Source organism: Cuculus canorus, chromosome 1 (assembly GCF_017976375.1).
Source record: "Cuculus canorus isolate bCucCan1 chromosome 1, bCucCan1.pri, whole genome shotgun sequence".
Taxonomy (NCBI): Eukaryota; Metazoa; Chordata; class Aves; order Cuculiformes; family Cuculidae; genus Cuculus; species Cuculus canorus.
In genome coordinates this window covers 16,408,379-16,424,033 of record NC_071401.1, presented here as the reverse complement: position 1 = coordinate 16,424,033, position 15,655 = coordinate 16,408,379, and the positions used below count along the sequence as shown (strand labels likewise).

At 39.1% G+C, this 15,655-nt stretch overlaps 1 protein-coding gene across 2 annotated transcripts in view; it reads right to left on the bottom strand.

The window, feature by feature from the left end:
• Positions 1–15,655, bottom strand: part of UVRAG (UV radiation resistance associated) — a 99,504-nt gene that overhangs the window by 80,865 nt on the left and 2,984 nt on the right. For both annotated transcript variants that reach the window (XM_009566423.2, XM_054085909.1), the window contains exon 2: positions 853–970. In XM_009566423.2, coding sequence (XP_009564718.2) covers positions 853–970 — 118 coding nt within the window. The remainder of the gene's footprint in view (positions 1–852; positions 971–15,655) is intronic.

Sequence of the window (15,655 nt, the reverse complement as noted above, 5' to 3'; positions counted from 1 at the left end):
GTAAACAGCTCTGGAGGCTGGAATACAAATTTTGTACATTATCTCTCAGTCCACTGAGTCCAAGAACAAAACTTTGATGGACTGCTGAACAGTCTCGTACACCAAACACTGCAGAAATAATGATCAGTTACAGGTTCAATCAACCACCACAGGGAAGCCTTAGTAGCAAGCTAAAGTTATGTATTAATTTCCTTCTAAAACAGCAACCTTAAAAGCAAGGTTCAACTACACTAGCTAAAAATAAAAATTAGGAGAAAGCCAAAAACTATCTGCAAAGCTCCAAGTGTTGATCATATCAAGAGGAGCATAAAAGTATAGCTTTAACATGTCTCCACAGGCAAGAAGTATGTATCATAGTGGAAAACAAAGCATTAAAGAGAAATGAGACCTACCACTCAAACACAGTTATCAAAAGCAGAAGAGGAGCTTGGATGCTTCTTGTCATTGCTTGAGAATTCTATTTTTTGAAAACTTCAACAGTACTAAGTGGTGGTTTATGTTGTCTGAAATAACTGGTATGCAGAGTGAAATGCTCTCCCACACACAAAGAAATCAGGGCTCCAAAAGTTTTTCTTTGCTCTTGGGTGTTCCCAAATTTTTTAAGTTAGCAGTGGGGGGAGAGAAGAGCAACAACAAAACCAGGCTGATTCTTAAGAGAGATTACCAACCAGACCGGTCACCTGTTTTGCTTCCTTGCCTGCTAACACTGAAAGCCTTCCTGAACTTCATACAGCTAAAGAGCAGCTCTCTTACAATGCTAGCACACGTGATGCAAATAATGGCAGGCAAGAAAAGGGCAGAGAATATGTAATGTAAACATAATTTAAAAAGTCGATAGCAAGCCTGGTTTACCTTTGTATATCTTGGTGTTATCACACAAGTGAAGAGTGAAGTAGGTATCCAAGAGGCGATAACCATTCTTATTGACAATATTACGTGCAGCAATATTCCGAAGATGACGAAGCCGGCGCTAAAAATAAGAAAAAAGCTAAATAGTTATAGTACTCTCTTAGATTCAAATTAATTTATTTTTTTTTAATTAAAACATTTTAATGCTTTCCAAAGCACTATTGTCAAGAAAAAGTCTGACCGAACACTCAACTTTCTTTGGCACAAAGCTAGTGTGAACCACATGCATTCAGCAAAGAAACTGGCTGGACAAGTAACAACTAGCATCTATGAGCTCAGATGAAGCAACAGTGATATAGAAGACAAATTAGTCTTACTTGTGTCCTGTTGATAATTTTTATTCCACATGTCTAAATCATCCCAACTATTCCAGCAGTTTCAAGCAAGTATGTGACTCTATTAGCATCAAAGAGCAGCGGTATCACCCAGGTGTTCTGCATCAGCACACTGGAAACACTTCCTAGCCAAAGCTATTTTCAACAATCACTAGTGAAAAAGAGTTCCAACATAAACCAGCACCTAATCCACAGCCATAAGTAACAGGCTGAACAAAGCTTCCTGAATTCACAGCAATCCTGGAAACTGCTGTAACAACCTTAAATAAAAGCAAAACACATCAGAAAGACATAACCAAATTTTCAGGGAAAATTAAGGGCACAGTCAAATTTGTAATGTCTCTCAGCTACCTTCTGCTTGGATAACCAAGACCTTTTCCCTTGGATTGGATACACCGGAATATGTCGCTAAAATCTTTAGTTTAAGTGATTTCATCCAAATCCAACACTGTATTAGCTTTCTGAAATTCTGTATCTCAAACAAAAGTAATCAGATTCAACCAATCCCTCCCTTCCAAGTGCTAAAGAGTTTTAATAGTTGTGGCTACAGTCCTCAGTTTCAAAGCACACTATGTCCTTTGTCTTTGACGAGTTTTAACATTACTAGCTCACTGTTAAATTTAACTAGTTAACAAGGCAACTTTGTAGGACTGCCAGTCGCTCTTAAGTCATTGCTTAGCTGTGGATCTTAGTTTAACTTTGAAAACCCATGCATACTTAAAACAGACTACTGTGAACTTAGCACTCGGCAAACTGCCATTTAAAATATATTAAGTTCTCACCAAATCTTTCAGCACCATACTCTCACTCTCCCAATCAATCTCCCAATCCACCAGTGCCTCACCCATCTACCACAGGGATGTTGACAAATGGCTTCCCATCCTTTTTGGATCACCACAAACCACCTACAAGGCTCAAACAACTGGTTTAGTGCATCCTCTTACCACAGAGTTCATTTTGCAGTATAATTCTTTTTCCCAAAAGCTTGTTAATTTCTAGGTCTGGATCTACCTTAAAAGAAACACTCTCACATTGACCAAAAGTGGATGTAAAATGCTTTCAAAACCACAAAACAACTTTTCTGTTTGCCGTTTGTCCTAAAAGGCTTTTAATAGGAGTTTGAAACACCACCATCTTTTTGGAATCATAATATGACACTTGATATTACTTCAGTGATGTATTTGCTTTCCTTCCTGAAAATATATAGAAGGAGTATTAAATTTCTGTTCACGTGACAGACTCAAACCCCTAGTGGATTCATTCCTGCAAAGTCTACTTACGAGTTATATTAAAAACAGAGCCTGAGATGGGAGTCCAGATACATCTAATATAGACAAACAAAACAAAATTTAAAAAAAACCACCAAAACCTTCAAAGCTACACGGTCTTATTTTGTTAGAAATGGGTATCAAGAATGACAACTAAGTCTCATTTAAAAAAAACCTAGACGGACATTGTACATTGCTTCAAATCTAATCTTAAAGCCATGTAGTTTTGCTGGCCATTCTTACGGGCAACTTAAACACTCCTTAAGAAATGGCTTTCAACATACATTGCACTCAAAAATTATTCAAGCGCTTTATGTGCCATCTCTCACCTCTAATTAACTTCAATGCCATACTAACCAATCATCTACCATGTTCATTCCCTCTTTTGTTTCTGAATTTTTTTTAATCCCTTACAATCCAAGAAGATTAGCCCACATCACAACTAACAAAGAGGGCAACTCTCTTCAGGTCTTTTTAGGATCGCAAACTAACTACATGACTGTTTTAAGTAGTCTGTTACAATGAACTTGCCCTCAAAGCCAAGCCAAACGAGTTTATCATCTTTCACTACACACAATGAGGTTGGAAAAAGGTGTAGATGTCACTAAACCTACACCTGCACCTCTGGACAAGAGCAGAGTCCTTATCTCCATAGTTCGTGACTTCTTTGCACCCTTAAAGTCTGGAATTTATCCTTAAGTGTGAACTCTTACTTCTCCCAAACCAGCACAAAGAGGAACATTAAATCTGGGGCTGTCAGACCACAACCTAGTTCAAGGCTCAACAAACAACAGGTGTGCATTTAAATTTCCAACTTGGTCATCACCCTCATCCTGTCTTCTGTCCCATACTTAGCCCATCTGATAGGGAACAGATTTTCAACATGGACAATGTTCTTGCTCACATTCTTTAGTATGAGGTCATGATGACAGAGGGACTTGGACCCTGAAAACCATCCAGTTTGGCCACTACGTTGCTACTGATACTATACCGCATTATTCAGATTTCCTCAGAAGTCAACAGAGGTACCACTCAGAAGCAATTACCTCTCCTGACCAAAGGTAATTAGCTTTAGCCGGGTGACCATCATCTATGAAGATATATCCTAAAGGCAATTCAAATAGGCTCTAAAATTCTTCACCAAGGCTTGCAGCTGTTCTTTGACAAAAAAACAAGCATTATTTTGAGGGAATTTCCCTCAAAATGAATAGTTAAGTGTTACCTGCTATGTGTTTCGTATAATTTTTGCTTGAGAATTTAGAATATGCAAAACAAAAAACTCACTGTGTGGGCAGTTCAGTTATCACTGGCAGCAGCCAAATCACCCTGCTGCCAGCCTCCGCTGCTTATACATGTTGCCACATCACCCTTATCATTTGTACCACCATAAATAAGCACTTATGCAGCTGCTCAGGGAATCACTCTGGGGAACCAATCTGGATGAAAACTAACCACCTTTCCCTTTTCCTGAGCCAGTTTCACCAGATCAGTTCCTCAATATGGTTCACAATTAGCCTGTAAAAGCAGCTGTGCTGATGAGAGAGGGGACAGTGGAGCAACAAGCAACCAAAGGCAGACAGGACCACTTAAATGAAAACACCAGCTTAAAATGTGTGGAGCTACATACAGCCTGGCACTTCAAGAAAACCGAAAAGTGTTTCACCATGAGCTATCAGAGCATTTCAAATTGCAAAAGCAACACTATAAAGAAGTGACCCATTACAATTTACACTGAATACAGCAGCTACCAAATAAAACTGAATTATTTCATTTCCTTTTTCTTCTAGATGAAGTGGAAAAAAAGTAGACACTTCTAACCAGTGCTAAGTTTTAGTTATCTTCATCAAAAGGAGAGTTTCCCACAGATGAGATGCTGTGCAACTAGAAGAGCCATTCCACAAAGTTCAGTTTAAAATAAAAGTGCTAAAATACAAGTGCTTTGGCAGCCTCATGAGTCACATAACTTAAAACAGGCCAGCCATGTTTGCAAGCCAATATCACAGGATCTGCCTTCATAAAAAAAATAAGCAAAATATGCAGATGAGCACAGAAAATTTTCTCCTCAGCTGACAGTCTATTAGCAACATGGTACTGAAGATCAGACACTACGACAGGTATCTTAGTAAGATATCCAACTGAATTAAAAAAAGAAAGTTATTTTCCAGCAGAGCACTAATTTAGGTAAGCTCCAAGAAGCAGAAGTGATATCAATTATTTAACTTTTCCAACAGCTCTGAACTTAGTGCATGCAGCCTGAAGGATGGTGTATCTGGATCACTGATTAGCAGAGTAGTAGAGCAGGTTTAACACCTCATTCTAAGGGGTTTGCAATACACAAGTTATATTCATCACCACAACCATCCCAGCCCTTCCTACTTCCCAGGGAAGTCAATGGAGCAGTGAAATTAGAAGGTAAGCCTTGTTATAATTGGATTTAATTGCCAGTCTAAATTGCATTTAAGTAAAAGCAAGTGCTACACAGTAACTCTGTCTGTGCTGGCCTACATGAAATAAATTTAGTCCTTCCTTCTACCTTAAAAATAAATTACTACAAAGCAGAAGAAATCCACTGATTTTCCCCTAGAGGACATCTTGAGCAGCAGCTTGTATTTTAAAAACGCTGCTGGAGTTCAAACATACCACAAGTTATAAGTGTACAGCTTTCCCAAGGACATACAGAAAGGCTGATCATAAAATCTCTAGAGGAGATCAGAAGAACAGAGCCTACCACCAGGTTTCACCTCTCTTGCCTGCAGAGCCACAAGACTGGCTTCTTGGAATTCAAGAGCAGCGTCTGAACAGAGCTGCCATGGAGCACAGCAAGATCATCCATGCTCGGGAACCAACAGCTTCTCTGAGAAGTCAGGGGTCTTTTTTCTTGTTTAAGAAAAGCACACACTTGTCATCATTCTGAAGAACTATTATCAGTTGTTTAATGTATCTTGTGTTCTCATTCAATGACTTTCTGGTAACCTCTCTGGATTTACCTCAGGCCATAAACGAGCCAGACTGCTCAAGAATAAAGTATTTTAATCAACAACCTTGTTAACACTTTTCTTTTTCATCAGATGATCCCGGAACTCTTCAGTCTACCAAGTCTTCTGTGGTTTAAAGGACCAAAAGTACCCAGTCCCTTCATGCTTTAATTCCCTCAACACTAAAATACCATAATCTTTCACTGCCTTCTGCATCTAGATAGTTGTTCCCACGCCAGACAATGTTTTCTTCTGCATTTGTGCAATGTCAGGGTCAGGGAATTTAACCAAGGTAAAGCTGGCAAAAAAGAAGTTATTTTGAAACTTGCTTAAGTTCCTCTGATTCAGCTCACTACAGCTACTCAGATGTGCCCACCAGAAAAGCAGGATAGAGCACACAGACTTTAACACTGCAGTTTCTTGATAGCTTAAACTGATCCAGACACCACTCTTTGCACCCCCCTGACACTGAAAAAATTAAACAAAAAAGTTATTCAATTTTTTTGTCTAACAATCTAGTACCAGTAATAGAAAAAAGTCAGTGTAAAGATGCAGGGTGGGGAAGAGGGGAAGAAAAGCTATTAGCTCAAAACAAGAGAAGGAAATGCACTATTAACAAAAGGTCTGTACTGTCCATAGAATCACAAGGAGAACAGTAACTACCTACAACAGTCTGAAGTATTTGCAGAATTTCATAACTGTTTGTTCAAGGTCCCATATTGAGTAGCAAAAACGAGCACTGAGAGTTCCAACTCCTCTTCCATCTTAACCACTTTATTATTGTCTTACAAGAATCAGAAAATCGTAACTGAAACACAAAAATTACATTAAGTATACCCAAGCTCAATGAGGACACAGCCAAACACCATCTTTCCACCCTCGCTACTTATCTACCACACTTAACTAGTTCAGGCTCCAAGTAGGAACCATGAAGCTTATGTCATTAATATGGGCAACGGCTAAGCTTTATACTTTATCACATGGAGACTACGATTTTATCAGCAGCTGAGATGATCTAATGGCTAACCGCTGGGAAAAGGATGATATCCGTCTTCTTTCCATCCTGCATTTGCCTCCTCCTCCTGCTCTCTCTCCCAGTTGCACAGTCTGCCCTATTTAGCACTGCCTCTTCTAGCAAAACTATGAATTCTTGCTCCCAGCAGAAACACTAGCACTTCAACACGTTAAATCAATTTGCAAAGGTGTCAAAGAAGCATCTCAATTTAAGGAAGGCAGGTGCAGCCATCCAAGATGCTCTGTGAAATAAGTCTTAGAACTGAAACTTCAGATGATAATAAAAGAGAGCGAGCCTGCCGCATCTATGCTTATGAGCAAGTTTCAGATATTCTGTCGGAATAATCCAATTTCAAAATAATTTAACAAATTTGAATACATTTTTCAAAATGAAGTTTAAATTCAATTGGCTGGCAAAAAGTTTCTATAAATCTGTGGCTGGATTGACAAAAAGGGTTTTTTCCCTGCCACCCTCACATTCCCGGTGAAATCCCATATAATCCATGTAAAGTACAAAATATCATACAGATTTTGAGAGGCTGTTTCCATTTCAAAGAATGAGTAGAGGTGGGGAAAAAGAAAAAATAAAAAACAACCAACCACCTTACTTTTGCTTAGCGTGTAAATACAAGGGCAAAACCAGTGTATGAAGGCTGGGAAGCCATCTCATACGAGCAAAGTCAAAATTTATGGAAAAGCTTAAAGCCACCAAAAGCAAATCATCACTCCAGGTTCTCACAGAGACCTAGTTACCTGAAAAGCAACCCTTTTTTCTTCAGAAGACATACCATACAGGACTTTCAACACCAGTTACAATTTCAGCACCAGTTCTTCTTAGGTAGCCTTTAGTGGAGTGTTCTATCTATCAGTTTAAAATAAACACCAAGACAGCCTTCATCTTTGGACACCATCTCCATTTTTCAGTCGGCAGCCCTTCTGACTGTTTTGAGGGAGAATACTCCATAAATTCTTTTTAGGTCAGGATCAGCTCTGACCTCTGCACAAGCTGGTAGGTATTCTGGTTTTACCTGGCTTTCACTTGAATTTCCTAGCTTGCTTGCTTGCTTTATGACCCACAGTGGCTCTGGAAGAATGCAAGCAAAATCCTTCCAACTATTTTAGCATTAAAGCACGGTGCAATGATTAGTTAGCAACACAAACATTACTACAGCAAATCCAGTTGTTTCAAACTTAAAGCTGAGCTGGCAAGGTTAGGCATTTGGGTGTCTGAATACTTGTCATAATTCAGTCACAGAAAAATTCAGGGCTTTGTAGCACATAGCTGTCAAGTAGGGTTGGTTGTTTTTCCTTAAAAAGCATAAAAGCTTTAGCTCAAAAAAAAAAAATTCTATCAAAAGATGAACTGCATTTAGCCAACATGGGCACTATTTATAATCACAATGCTCCATGTCTCATTATTTATTACAGCTTCATACTTCCTTGGATTTTTGCTAACTAATTGCTTTCACCTATCCATAACAGTGTGAATATTAAGTAGCAATCATGCGATCCGAGTTCTTGGAATTCAACTGGTAGACAAAAATTCATACTTGATTCAGTTCTATACAAGTTTTCAAGCTGCCTTGTTTTCAAATTTTATACACTCCGCTATAAAAAAAAAAGGTGCCTCACAGAAAGGTTGGGTCAATTCTGCAGCAGTACGTAAAACATTTAACAGAAAAAGAAAATACAGTGGGAAGTTCAGATACTGTTCAGACATGTTATTGCTCAAAACCACAGGAAGGACAAGCAAATGCTCGTACTCTGATTTACACACTTGCTAGGAAGATTTACTTAGAAGTTTTATAATTAAACAGTTTTTCACAGTTCAGCTTTTGATAGCTCAGAGTCAAGAGAGCCACATGTGACTTCAGATCTACTTCAGAAACAAATCAGAAGCATTTAATGTGCAATTTTGAAGGGCACACCATAAGGAAATTTTGGAATTCTATTTTAATGTAATTTCAGCCCTCAAAAGTGCACAACCATCATTAGCTCAATGAATCACTTATGTATCTCCTTATAATTGCATTCCCTTCACATTGCAATTTCTTCAAGTGAAGTGATGGGATTAAACAACAGTTTAGAAACTCACTTCCTTTCTAAGGCTCAACTACTTTCTGGCAAGTCTTTCAAAAGTTATGCCTGCTATGAATCACACCTAAGGCCAACACCAGTCCAAAATGCACAGTAGGAATGCAAATGCATTTTTTCCCCACGAAGACGCAGCACACACATATAGAATGCTTTCTTCCCACATATTCCTAAAGATCTGATGCAAGTAAATAAGACACATTGGATCTGCATAAGACTATTTACCTAGACTAAATGACCACAAGAAAAGTCAAAATTATTTTCACCAACATGTGCTCAAAGTTTTCACAGATGAGCAATTGTGAATTTTAGTTTGCAGTTCCTTAAACCAAGGTGCTTCCTTTCCTTTATGCTTACAGGCATCTGAAAGCCTTTTGAAAAGTTCACTTTAGATAGAAAACACCTATGAAGCTTTCACTTGAACACACTAAAGCTCAATATAGGTTTCTAATCATCCATCTAATCATCCCACAACCACTCCTGCTTCTGTAGTGCACTAACTTTCAACAAGAACAGTCAGCAGACAGAAGGTGGTGTCCAAACGGCATAGAGTTCTTCCCTCATGCACTTGCTCATGCAGAAGTAATAATTATCTCAGCTCCCTGAATGCAAAAGACCCTTTCATTAGCTCAATCCAGAGTTGAATGCAATGCATGAAGTCAATGTTACATCTAACAAAATATGTCAGTCTATGGCATGGTCTGCTCCTTTAATGCTAAATAAAACAACAGTAGAATGGGAGAACAATTAAGGCAGTTATATATTAATCTTAGAGAGTAGCCAAGTCCTTTATTCTATCCTCCTTTGCACCCTGTCTTACTTGCTAGTCCGCTAAACTCTTTTTCCTCACTAAATAACTGAATTTACACAGGAGAGCAACTCGGAACTCCACTTCTACCTCAGAGCAATGACATAAACAGCTGGTAACTGTTCAGTGAGAACAAGAAATCATCTTCTCTTCATACATCATATATGTAGAAAAATCTGCAGTGCTTTTTAGAGCTCAGAATCAACAAGATCAAAGCTCATATTCAGTGCAAGCCCACGCTTTTCACATTCTTCACTAATATTCTGCATCTTCATTCTTCTTTCCACAGTCAGAATTTGTGCTCACCTCTGCAGAACAACTGAACCAGGGACAGGTACAGAACATGAGTATTCAGCCTTAACATACAAACAGGATAACTGGTTAGGTGTGACAAAACAAGAAACAAAACATAGAATACATTTAAATGTAGTATTAGCAGGAAGGGTTCAAAAGCAAAATCATAGGCCCATGCAGGGACTTAGGCAAATGAAGTTCTATCTGTGCATTGTTTCAATGGCTGTGTTTGGTCGTAGCCACTACAGCATCAAGAGCGGCAGACCAAGTGAACAGGTAAACACCACAACTCTGAAGAATAAAAACTGTCAGCACAACCTAAAAAATTGCTCTAAACTGTGGTTAAGAAAAATCTTACAAGCACTGACTGCTGGCCAGACAAAGCTCCTCTTGCAAGGTATGTATTAAAGATACACATAACACGTAATTAAATGTACAGTCTTTCCATCTTTGACCAAGACCTTTAAGAAGCAGCAACAAGAAAATACCATCTTTTCCTGCTGATGCTTCCCTCCGATACTCACTCACTTGCAAGATGAAAGAACAAAACCACAACAAGCTTCTTTAATATAACATGAGAACTATGCCATGGGGCAGAAAAGAGAGTACCAGGGTGAAAGTCCCACCTCACTAATAACGCACTGTTGCAGCTTAGAGAAGTCCCTTAAGTGCTTAAGTCACCTTGCACAAGAAAGCATTAGTCCATATTAGCTATGGGAATGACCTGGGAATACCAGTTAGCAATGGAAAACTAGATGATGCTCAGAAGGAAGAGCCCAAAAAGTGCACACTGCCTTATGGAATAAAGCGTCAACAAAATCCATGCAGAGAGAGGAGGAACTTTTGACCTTAAAGAACCATTAGATTTTAAGTAGGCACCAAGTTGCACAAGCAAACAACATATGCTGATTAATAGCCTGAAGCATATCAATGTTTATCATGTTCATTCCTGGATGACAAGACAAGGACAGACCAGTAAGCCTCTCTTCATAAAGGAATGAGTCTTTAGTTACCAGCTACCAAGACCCTTCCTTCAGACAATTAAGAATATTCCCTAAGCCCCTCTATCTCCTGGATAAAGCATCAAAACTGATTTACTACAGCCTCTAACAGATTGGTCTCTGTCTAGAGATCATCCAGTCAGCAAAACACACTTGCATTCCTTAGGGGGGAAAAAAAAAAGTACATTGTAGAGAGAAAAAATCCAGCTCTAGATTAGCAAAAAAATCTTTCAGGTTACAATTACAATTTATAGTAACTTTAACAACTATTTCCTCCAAATTATTTCTCACAAACACCAGACACTGATACAGCTGGATGTGGATACAACTGAAAAAGATCACTAGGGCAACGCTCTCATTGTGGTGTTTTACTGGAGTAACACTTCCCTCTTCACTCAGTGTTTCAAGACAGTGCATGTCAAAGAGAAGTGAAAGCAATATTCAAATACACTTTCCATCCGCTATTCTGATTTCTCTCAGCATATTTAGCAGGAAAGAGGAAGTAAAAATATTTAAGAGTCAGTCTTTGTTTTCATATTACTCAGTGGAATATATAACAATAGCAATATAAAACTATTTCAAAGATGCCTTTTTCACAATGTTTTAATTGAAAAAACAGTACAACATACCCCTCAGCCCATATATAGTAGCTTTCTTCACTTCTCCAACATCCAAGTCCTCTCAAAATCATTTGCCAGCTCACTTTTAATTAGCTCTTTCTGATATGTTACCCAAGTTTTTCCATATGTCTTTAAAGAAAGTCACTATGAAATTTCAGCCTTGTTCTAATTCACCCATATGCTTCTCATCTTGCTTCTACCACTCACTTCGATCACCTCAAGTGCCTAAACATACATCCACAGTACTGGACTACACTGGATTGTCATACTGTCCCCCGGCAGTTCTTTCCAGAAGCACTTGGAAAAGAAAAAACATCCTTTGCTTTAAAGCTCACTTCATACATGACTTTCATTCCTTTACACCCTGAGTTCAAACAGGGCAGCAATGCAAACTTCTGAAACTCACGTTTCTAAAACATACACTAAAATCCCAGAAGATTGATATATGTTTAGTACGTATCATTTCTGTAAATGTAGCCCAACGTAAAATTCCTTGCACAAGAAATTGCTCCATAATGAATGGAATCTTGACTTCTGTTGCCACCAATGAGATATGCAGGTCTCATCAGCAACTTCATATTTCTTTACAGGAAAGATTGTGGAATAAAGTATAAATCTTTGCATTCAATCTATTTGTTACAGGCAACCAGTTCATAGAATGTAAGCTGTACAGCACAGTTTCATGTTCAAACTAGATTTTGGAGGATTTTCTTCCTACCACTTAGAGGTCTGCTCCAGAGTTTCATCTTCAGTACTGAAAACAAAGGACCCTTCCCTGTCTAACAGGTTTAGGACATGGATAAACCCATTGATGGAGCAGTAGTGGGATGGGAAAAAACACAGCATGGCTATATGATACTTTTACACAGCCACTGGAAATGCTAATAAGTTTCATGAAACCCACATGCATCTAGTCTGACAAGTCTGTATCAGAACCGAATATAACCAAATGTGATGCTCTGCAGCTTACTGAAACTAACAAGGAAGCCTCACATGGCTCATCATGGAATCAGTTCCAGTCCCTTTCCCTTATCTCAAATCTCCGTCCCGCACTATTTGAGCTAAACTGCTCCCAGAGTTAAGCTAGTATTGATGCCATGGGAGTCATTATCACTAAGCATTGCTCTCCGACTCCTAAAAATTCATCAAACTTCAACTGGTTCCTCATGATTCTCAGTCTTAAAGTGCATGAAGGTTACAGAGTGCCCTTCGGAAGTTTCAATAACCGTTTGCTCTGTCCTGAACACCTGCTTCTGACATCTGTGGCTGAACATGCGTTGCTGCTCCTTTCCACAGTAACTTTCACAATCTGACAGGAGACCTCTATGAACTAAAAGACACAGAAGACATTCAGTCACCTAGATTTTGGTCTAACACTATTCACAGCAGTGCACAGTGGCACAGTTAACCCCTTCTCTTCTTATCACCACATCCATATTCACCAGAACAGATCTAACTCCCTCATACACTCATACACACTCTCCCACACAATACATTCACAGTCTTTGAGCCCCTTGTCTTGGAAACCCACCTCGGACATCACTACAGGGGACATACTGAAACATGACTGACTGACACTTAACTGTAACTAAAACCTCTGGTGGAAAAGAAAAACCTCTGTGTATAGTTCCTAGCATATCCCCTAGTATCTACAGCATCTAGCTTGCTTTCCCTCATTACAGTCTAAACATCTCACATTGGTTTCCTCCTATAATTTATAGTAAGCCACAGGTGATCTTCAGAAGAAAGCTTCTTGCAGTTGATCATCAATGAGGCCAGTGGAATTTAGCAACATGAGCAAAGCAGATTTCTCAGCTCACAACTACCAAGTACTAGTGGCAGAGATGCAAATGGTTGATAAGCATTTTCCCTGTGGTTGACGTACAGTCAAACCACTTGGAAACAAGTTGTTGAAATACTCTTTACAATCACATGAGTCACAGAAGCACTAAGCTGTTACATATATGACTTGGTATTTAACTGCTTCACTGGAATCCCATCGGGTTTTATTCACTTTTCTTCTGTCATCTACCACAACAAAGACATTTTTATCATTTTCTAAAATGGTTCTAGCCATGGCTTCTGAGGGATCCTCCTCTGCTCCACTCAAAACTAAAATCAAATACACTTATAGTTTATTCATGCTCTGATGGGCCATCTAGACAAAAGGGATCATAGAATCACCAGGCTGGAAAGGACCCACTGGATCATCTAGTCCAATCATTCCTAACACTCCCTTAAACCACGTCCCTAAGCACTTCATCCACCCCTTCCTTAAACACCTCCAGGGAAGGCAACTCGACCACCTCCATGGGCAGCCTGTTCCAGTGCCCGATGACTCTTTCTGTGAAGAATTTTTTACTGATATCCAGCCTGAACCTCCTCTGGCGGAACTTCAGGCCATTCCCCTTTGTCCTGTCCCCTGTCACTTGGGAGAAAAGGCCAGCGCCCTCCTCTCCACAACCTTTCAGGTAGTTGTAGAGAGTAATATGGCCTTCCCTCAGCCTCCTCTTCTCCAGCCTAAAATGCATCAGTCTACAGACATGGATCTGAATGAATGCCTTGAATCACAGACCAACTGGCAATCATTCGCTTTTAGAAGGTATGCGTTCTTTTTCTTCCTTAAAACTCCCTCATCACTCACTAAAAACTGTGCATCAGTATAGCTGATTGTACAGAAGTACACGCAGCTGAAGTTCAAGCTTCGCAGGTCTGCAAACTACCTCACCATTCATTAAAAGCTTCAGTCTCTCTAATGCTGGGATTGATAGTAAAAGCTTTGGAATTTCAGCAAGAAGTTTGAAGTACTGAAGGCACCGACTGGTTCTGGAGTCCATGAAGTCGTGCTTTCCTGTCTATAGGCAACCACACATGACATCTGTTTTGGTTAGCGATTAGCACAGTAACATTTAACAGATCATTTGACTGCTGCATGACCGGCTCTCTATCTTAAGACTATTTTTTTGTCCAGCCCCTTCCATCTATAGCGTAAGAGCCTGAAAAGTTTGTCACCCCTACCCCCCATTACTTTGAACTGCTTATAATGACATGAGCAAGAAGTCTGGTTTGAGCATTTAGAAATCAGTAAGTCATTATGACACTCCTGGCTTTCTTGCATCAAGCAGATAGGAAAAGATAATGCTAAAGAGTCTCCGCTTTTAAAGGGACACATTTTCAGTTCTGTTAGACTCTCTCTTCCAGCAAAAGAAAACGGCATCTTGGCACAATTACTTAGGGATACAAACCGGAATTTTATGCTTAACCAGATGTATTTCTTTACAGCCATATTCTCTATTTCTCCCACTTAAACTGTGGAATACAACAGCAAAAGGCTTTAAGTCAGGTCATCCTGCCACAAACACGTTCAAAAACAGGTTAGTCAGTCTGGCACAAACTTGGTCGTGCTAGGAAAAGATTTTGGATACGACTTTTCACTCTTGCAAATGTGCCAGTATCAGAAGCTTTGTTTTCTAATCAATGTGAATTTCACTGGCACAATTAAATTTAGACTAAACCCAAATAATACCTTCAACATTTCAGTATTAAAAAGTCACTTCAGTCATTAAAAGTGCTCATCTTAAGGTCACATTTTAGAATTTGGTCTTTAAGAGTCATTTATAGCCGTGACTCAGACCATCTTACTCTCATCCTTACAGTCAAAAAATGCAGCACTGCTTGTTCCAGAGAAAACTGCCTACTAAAACAAATCACCAAGTTGATTTCTGTGCAGGTAGAAAACAACTTCCTTGTGTAACATAGCACCACTATACAAGAGAATGGAATGTCTTTTCCATTTTTTTTCATGATTCTGCATTAAAATACCTCCAGGATGATAACTCCTTCGAGATAAGGTATCTTGCAATTCACTAAGACTCTTAAGATCAGATAATACATTTAAAGACAATTATTTGTTATCAGTGTATCCAACTGTAGTTTCAGAGATTCTTGATTTGACTAAAAGCACCAACACATGACACAGATGCCTCAGCACATGGTCCTTATTTGCAGAGCACACAGCAAAGCAATACCTCAGACTTTGCCACAGACTTACACTTGCTATAATTAACATTTTTTCAGCACACATACAAGCATCCTACATAACTTAAATTAAATATTTACTCGACTGGTACAACCTGTAACTGATGATTAAGTTCCTGCCGCTATAAACTCCTACAAAAGTTTCTGCTCCTAGAAAAAAAAGACTATGTTTTGGTCTCACTTTCACAAATTAAGTCCAATGACTAATAATTAAGGCTTCCCCCTTCAGGATTCAGTTGGTTCTTGCACAAGCCTAGGAAAGAATAAAACCAATAATTCATCAGGGAGAAGGCCATACT